Raw genomic sequence first — 7,754 nt, 5'->3', positions numbered from 1 at the left:
TGTTAAAGATAACTTTTGTATTTTCATGTCAATGCAGTCCAAAATGGATGCGAGGCAATTTCGGACTTGAACTGCCAAAATATGGTAAGGCATGCGACATAAAATCTGCGTTCAAGCCTAGTGGTCCATCAGGCAATTATTTCCAGTTTTCAAAGCTTTAAGCGGGTCATTTTGCCAATAATTATATAGCTGCATCAAAATCCAATATTGCCAACAGATCTATTTTTTATTAATTTTTGCCAACTGTCCAAATTTAAAATAAATTGGATAGTTGTAGCTCGAACGTTTAGTTTAGCTTTGAACAAACTGTCCAATTTGAGAAAAATCTGGATACTTTCCATCAACCAATCGAATGTCAAGACAAATAAAAGAACCGAGTATTGGCTAATCGGGTTGCAGCTATTATCACTGCCATTAAACGTCAGCGAGCGATTGCAACTCGCTAAGTTTCATTATGTTTTGATGATAGAGGAATTTCCCGACTTTTTTCTCCACCTTTTTAACGTCTCAAATTTTCAAATGGAGTCTTCAGCTAGGTTTCCAGAGATAGATCCTACTGATTTACTCGAGATGACGGAAAATAATCAGAACAAGAACTCTCAAAGAACCACAAAGACCTGTGACGTGCTGAGCGAAGCGAAGTGAGAAAGCTTGAAGCTTGATATTTGCCCTGTTCGTCTATTTTTGGATGCTATATAATTAATAAGTAACAGGCCTACATGCCTAACCAATTTGGAAATAATTGGATGAGAAAAATTCTTGCCGTAGGCCGAGACCAATTTGGCAGTCCTCGGAATTTATCTCATCCAATTATTTCCAAATTGGACAGCATGTAGTCCTATTACATATACTAATCAGAAGATCAACATTAATGCTGTACATCTTTGCGACCTGGTAACACTTGTTAGTTTTTTCGCTCTAGTTTTTTTCCTACTCTTCTCGCCACATGTTCCTAACACATGCTCCTATATGGATGCAATATGCATGAGAGGGCTTGTGGAAAAATGTGTCTTCGCACAGAAATGCCTTGTCAGTATACCGTGGAGAAAGCGTTCAGAAACCTTCTTTGTGTTAATTTTGTCCGGAAAAAAATGATTCCGCACGAAAACAATACACCAGCTTTCCATTACTGACGTTAAAATGTTGCTGCTTACCGGGAAAATTGGGAAAGCAGATAAAGTTCGTAACGTTTTTTGGTTTACACGATCGACGAAATTCCCGCCAATTTTTCAAACTTGGAAATGGTAGCGGCCAAACCTCGCGCATGCTTATCACGTTTTTCCGCTCTGAAGTCCAGTTCGCGTAAGAATCCTTCGCTTCGTAACCTCATGTGTTGTACCCCATGTCGGGTGAACAAGTTCTCGTCCATGCTGCTTGCACAGATCCTGATTCCTTCAAACGGACCAAGCGCGCACAGCCATGACATGGAGACCGTTATATGGAGACCCAAATCCTGCACCCTTACTGTTTCTTTCTTTTTTTTTTTTTTTGGTTTTAGTCGTTTACGAGCTTGTTTCTGCAACAGTTTCGTTGCCTGGCTTTTGTCCACGGTTTTGCCTTAATTCCCTTACGCCCTTTTTATGTTTATAATTCTGTGTGCTCTACGTCACAACACTGGGTTTGTGCAGTGCTCTTCCTTCGGCTCCCTTCAAGTTTGCACTTTTGTGTTCTTGGTTTCTACTATTCAGTGAAGATATTTATGTTGTGCGTGCTTTACCTCATAAACTCTGGGTTTGTGCAGTGTATTTCCCTCGGCTCCCTTTGTTTGTAGGCTTGTGTTCTTGGTTTGTACAATCAGTGCTTTTCCCTTGGCCTCTCTTTAAGTTTTCACACTTGTTCAGTCTTGGATTTCTAATATAAAGTAACACTTTTGTTATGCGTGCCTTGCCTCACTCGCGTCGGGCTTGTGCAGTGCTATTCCCTCACGTATTCCCTCGGTTCCCGTAAAGTTTGCTCGCTTGTATTTTGCTTTGTACTATTCAGTACTGATTTTGTTATGCGTGCTTTGCTCACAAATATCGGGTTTGTGCAGTGCTTTTCCCTCGGTTCCCTACAAGTTTCTACGCTTGTGTTGTTGGTTTGTAATATTCATTAATGTTTTTGGTGTATTCTTGCAACTTGTGCTATCAACTTTGAGTTATGGTTATTATTCACATGCTGTTGCTCCAGTTTGTTTTGATATAAGTCCTCCGTAGTGCCCTTGAAGAAAACGAAAATTTCCACGTTTCTACAATGAGCGACAAAAGTGTCGAGACACTTCACAGTGAAATTCGATTTTCGAGCGTTTTGGAAACACTTACCCCCTTCTTCCCCAAACAATTGTTGACTTTTCTACTTCTAAGACTGAATAGACCACAGCACCTTCACAGCATTGGGTTGGGGGAGCCGGGGGTATCACAGAATTAACGCAAGATGCAAATGAAATAGAATAAGGGTTTAAAAATCGAAAAGCGTCATTTTTAAGAACTTATGTTGTTGGTTGTAGTTCTCCTAAACTTCCACTAAAGTTTCGACACCTATATACCATGATAACTACTATTTCCTGTTTAAGAAACCAAAGCTCATGTATCCTAGAACTCCTTGGTCCTCGTAGCTGGAAGCAAAATCCCAATGATTGGAGATGTAGGTCTGGTACATTTTACGTGATTCAAAAGGTATTGCCAGTCTTTAATTTCCTTCGGTAGAAGTGAGAGTAGACGGTGCATGTGAGTCGTCCTGCCAAATCTTTAGCTTATCTGCTCAGTCGCGAACTAAACCGAAGCCATAGTACTGCTGGGAAGAGTACAGCGATATACAAGTGACTGTGTCAAGATCGGGATTTAAGGTGGCTCCCTATAGTTTTACGATCGCACTCGCGCTGAGGACGAAAGCTCAAGTAACCTGCGCGCGCTTGAAGGAAAACATCAGTGTTTTTGGATATTTTCGGACGTCAACATGAGCCCAAAAAGCAAAACTGACAGTGAATTTTCTCGCGTTTCCTGTGGTGAAATTCCGTAAAATTTGGCAGATTGGTAGTAATTATATTACTTTAGTCAGAGCTCGTTTTTCAGGGAATCTATAAGACCAGACTTATTGCAGCGGTAAAAGACATAAATTTGAAAACATCGAAAAAATTGCCTTACTTTTGTCGTGTTTAAAATTCGTATCCCGCTGGAAGCGATGTGTTGTAAAAATTTTGGAATATTTCACCGAAGAAAATTCAAGAAAATCACAAATAAAGCCACACACACACACTAAAAAACACATTTGTTTGGGCATTTATAATTCAGGATTAAAGCCCAAAATTTTAACAGAGATGATAGTAAAACACTATTTAATCATTCGTTATTACATGTAATAAGTTTGAAAGGACTGGGTGTGAAAGCGAATGCAAAAACAGCATTCAAAACATAATACTTGCGCGCGCAACGCCATAAACGATTACCCTAAGGAGCCACCTTAAACACCGTCACTTAGGAGAGTACTCGTATTAGTCCAGTCATTTTGTGGCTGGACCTACCATTAATTGGAATTCAACTTTTTTCTTCGCTAATTACTTAGGAATAGTCTCTAGATCAACATACTAAAAGTCCCAAAGGATCCACGATTACGGGAACATGGCTTTGATGCGACACGGAAACGAGGCCAAAACCAGAAGTTGCTTTTATTTTGCTTGTTTGTTGCCAGAATAGCCCTTTTGACGGCTAATTTTTCTCATTTGCATTACAATGTAATCCAACGTGTAATCCAACTTCGGGCTAAAACTACAAAATAGCCCGAAATTGCCTCACATACATGCTCGATTTTATTGTAATGCTAATGAGCAAACGTAACCGTGAAAAGGGCTATTGCACTCGACTCGTTCAAATTTGGTCAATAGTACTCCTGGTACTTCTGTGACTTTCATATGCTCCTCCCGCAGATGTAAGCTCCCCCGGGTAGCGTTAGTCTTATTCCAAGTAATAGTCATATTAATAAAATGGTAGTATCACGCACTCCTTCACTTGCTTATAACATTATTTTTGTCCCTTTGAACGAAGGGAGCGACCCCTAGATCGGTACCAATCCTCTGCAATACCATCTGTGAAAATTGTAATCATGTGATTACCGTAGACGACCAGCAAGTTACTGTTTAATAATTTAATGGTTATTTACAACGCCAGCAATCTATTTCAAGTCTTTAAATGGCGAGCACTTTACATTAAGTTGCAGCAAGACATTCGCTTATTTACAAACCCTTGAGTAAAGCTACTTCCACCACAGTTTATAACTGTTTAACGGTCACACGGACCAAACCGATTGCGCCCGCAGTTTTGTGACATTGGGTCAGTTGTGTATGGCAAAATGTCATGCCCGTAACGCTGCTCGTGCTTTGTCCAAGATTTCTTTTCTGATCTTTGGATAGTTTGGATGGTGATTTAAAACCTAAAATAAACACGCAAATCTTATCAAAATTTGACAAAAAAAGCGCAACTTCACTTGTAGGCAGTCAGTGGTAAGTCAGTACTGTACTTCAACAAGCTTCAAGTTCAAATTCGCCGTTTACCGTCATGTAAGTGTCATCATAGTATGACACTTGCCCCCATCTGTTAGGATATACGACTTATTCCCGAAACCTAGGGGTATGAGAATTTATCTCACGCCCAGAGGTACGGGGATTAACCTTACACTCTAAGGCTGCAGGGAGTGTAAGAGTAGCCCTACGCCGTAGGGGTAAGTGTTGCCTACCTCCTAGGGGGACGTCAGTTGTACCACCTTCAAGGGCATGAGAGTTGACCTTGACCCAAGAAGGACATGACCCTGCTGTCAGTCGTATTTATGCATCAGTCATCAATACAGAAAGAGATCAAATGATATGTACCTTGTGACAAACGTCAATCGCGTCTACAAGACGTTTTGCTTTGAGATAGTTAAACGCCAGTCTGTAACCTGTGTGAGTAATAAAGAAATTCTGTCGGAGACAATTTTACGAGGTCTTCTCGAAGACTGACACAAAATTCCGAAGAACACGGAGAAAGATGGTGATGATTTGCACTACTTCATTAGCCATTAAAATGGCCAAACAACTTTGTAAACATAAACACTTTAAAAAATCACCGAAAGTATTGCATTTTCGAGACGTTTCCCATATGATTTTTCCCAGTAAAGGAAATCCCTACAAAGTACTGAGCTTCATTTCATGACATTATTTTACCAATAGTTGGGTTGTTTTGGTTTCCATATATCCAAGCATTCTCGTAGTTCTTGGCGGCATCTTTGTAAGCTTGTTCCTTTTCCATGATATAACCCATGTACTCCCAAGCTTTACAACAGGACTGCAAACAAAATACAACTCATAAAACAGATTGCAGCAGTGAATTGGGTTACCACAAGCCTTCTTTTCAGAGAGGTAAAAATTTCTTGGAAAAGTTTTCAATTTATCAGTATGTTCGTGGACTGGTTTGGCGTGACGTAATTCTTCTTAATAATTGCTACTTCTATAGTTCTTGTGATATTAGTTCGAATTGGTGGTATAGGGAACTTAAGCAAACCACGACAGCAACGGCAGCGAAAACGCCAGAAAACAAAAGAATTAATGAGCAGAACAATGGCTAGGCAGGTGCGTTATAAATCTTTGTACATTTCGTAGCCGTCATCGGAAAAACAACAACGTGAAATTACTAAGTTCTGCGTATTTTGGAGAACGCGAACGACTCAACCTCGTTCCCTGGGTCTCTCATCTTCCAGAGGGCGGTAAGATGAGAGACCCTGGGAACGAGGTTGCAAACGACTGCGGCTAATTGTTCGTCTTTTTATTTGGATCTGAACGCTGGCGTTACATATTTAGCTCGAGCAAATTCCGAGACAAATAGGCACACTGACCAGATCTAGACATTTGCGAAATGGTAAAATATAAATTCATGTTTTACTAGGCGTTGTCCTCGGGGTCGCCGTCGTCATTGCTTAAGCTCCCTTGTACAGTCAATAGTTGACGATCTTCTTTATTCTCAGAAACTATCGAAATGATAACGCATTGAAACAATAAGGATGAATGGCATTTGATCGGTTTTTCCAAATAAAAACTTACACTGAGAGAACTCAATTGTAACACGTACTTTATTTTGTTTTGTTGATTTAAAGGGAATTAAAGAAAGAAAATGCGATCCTTGCAGTTGTACTAAATCAGTTAAAACGAAACTTTGAACATTGGAATTGTTACCACTGTCTTCAAAATCCTATGATTATATTCTCACCTTATTATATTGGAGACATTTCTTTAACAAATCTCCAGCCATATCAAACTTGCCAGACTACAAGTAACAAAACGACCAATTAAACGTTATGGAAAACATTATACGTTTGTATTTCATTGAAGAGGAGAAAGATAAATGCATTATTAAAACAGAACATATCAGAATGGTTTACGATTTTATGAGAATTACAGCGACACAGAGATTATTGTACAACGGAACAACAAAATCAGTCAGATTCGTTTTCAACATTCAAAGCGACTAATTTAGATCATGTTAAAACAGATTGTCCAAAACATACAATAAAAAGAAAAGTAAACTCCTTTTGGGGCTAAGCTATTAATCAGTCTATGCAATGTAAGTCAATCCCGTTGATAATAATACACGACTGACGCTGATCTTTTTTCCAGACAGCTAGCAGTTACACGTTTGAGAATTTCTCATAACCTGGCTTAGTTTATGTGTTTGTTTGTTTGTTTGTCTGTTTGTCTGTTTGTTTTATTTTTGCCCTTTATAAATACATTTACAATATATCAACCTATAAGGCAAGGAAGCCCAGGAAAGCCAATAAGGCTTAAAGATACCCAAGACTTGCGTAACAAAAGAACAACAATGCTGTCACCGGCAAACAAAATGATCATGTGAGCTTCAACATGAACAGTTTCCCACGAAGATGCTATAGTTCCCACATTCTTGATTGGTGTAAACCATCGTGTGAGTTCTCTCCTGCACTGTAGGCAGTTTTGAAAGAGGGTGATCAAGAGGAGTTAAACCAACCTTCCTAGATCGGAATTCTGGTACCTTTCCCAAGCCAGGCGAGTTTAGCGAGCTCAGATCCCTCAAGCAACGTCCTCTTATTCATATTCAGATATCTTCATTAGAGTTGACTTCATTATTGTGATAAGTTTCAGATTATAACATACCTGAATATAAATATCGGCAAGTAGAAGCCAGCTTCTCTCGAATTCCTCTGCTTCCTGAAAATAAAAGAAAAGAAAAAAATAAAATGAAAACCAAACAACAAATAAAACGAATGAGTGAAGACATGGAGACTGATACGTGAATCTTCCATTAGTTAACCACTGTTTAAGGAATACTCCACAAGCTCATGTTGGATAAGAGATGACAAATGTCAAAACGGGCATGATAACCTAACACCCTGACAGACGAACCAATCAGAGAGCAAGAAGTGCAATAATCGCGGAGGAATATGTAGTGATTGCAACGGTCTCTTACCGTTAGAAACACTGACTCGATCTCCTAAGCACAAATTGTAGTTACCACATTCCTTTTTGCTTTACAACGAGAACAGTAAGTAAACCAACTGGCAAAAAAAAAATTTTCTCATGCTGCAGAGTTCAGTACAGGCAAAACCAGCGTATATGTCTCTATTAAAACACTACCTACGGCAGAAAGCAATAATTGTATGATCATCTATAAAACTTGGTTTACAAAAGCCACGAAAGCACAACAGTCCATGCAAACCATGAGAAAAGTAAGCTTTTAAAGGGAGACTATCACAATTTTTAGCATGATTCTGGAAAT

The 7,754-nt window shown here is 39.2% G+C and overlaps 1 protein-coding gene across 1 annotated transcript in view; it reads right to left on the bottom strand.

The window, feature by feature from the left end:
* Positions 1-1,467: 1,467 nt before the first annotated feature.
* LOC110051205 (tetratricopeptide repeat protein 21B-like) overlaps positions 1,468-7,754 on the bottom strand; it is a 29,135-nt gene continuing 22,848 nt past the window's right edge. Inside the window, exons 39-43 of the mRNA XM_089285053.1 lie at positions 7,133-7,186; positions 6,213-6,269; positions 5,174-5,294; positions 4,841-4,908; positions 1,468-4,404 (exon numbers count right to left, since the gene is read on the bottom strand). Of these exons, the coding sequence (XP_089141179.1) occupies positions 4,327-4,404; positions 4,841-4,908; positions 5,174-5,294; positions 6,213-6,269; positions 7,133-7,186 (378 nt within the window). The 3' untranslated portion in view covers positions 1,468-4,326. The remainder of the gene's footprint in view (positions 4,405-4,840; positions 4,909-5,173; positions 5,295-6,212; positions 6,270-7,132; positions 7,187-7,754) is intronic.

The sequence above is a fragment of the Orbicella faveolata genome, unplaced genomic scaffold, assembly GCF_042242905.1.
Source record: "Orbicella faveolata isolate gen_17 unplaced genomic scaffold, um_ofav_v1 contig_13, whole genome shotgun sequence".
Taxonomy (NCBI): Eukaryota; Metazoa; Cnidaria; class Anthozoa; order Scleractinia; family Merulinidae; genus Orbicella; species Orbicella faveolata.
The sequence above is the reverse complement of the archived record's forward strand: the minus strand, read 5'-3'. Positions and strand labels throughout refer to the sequence as shown.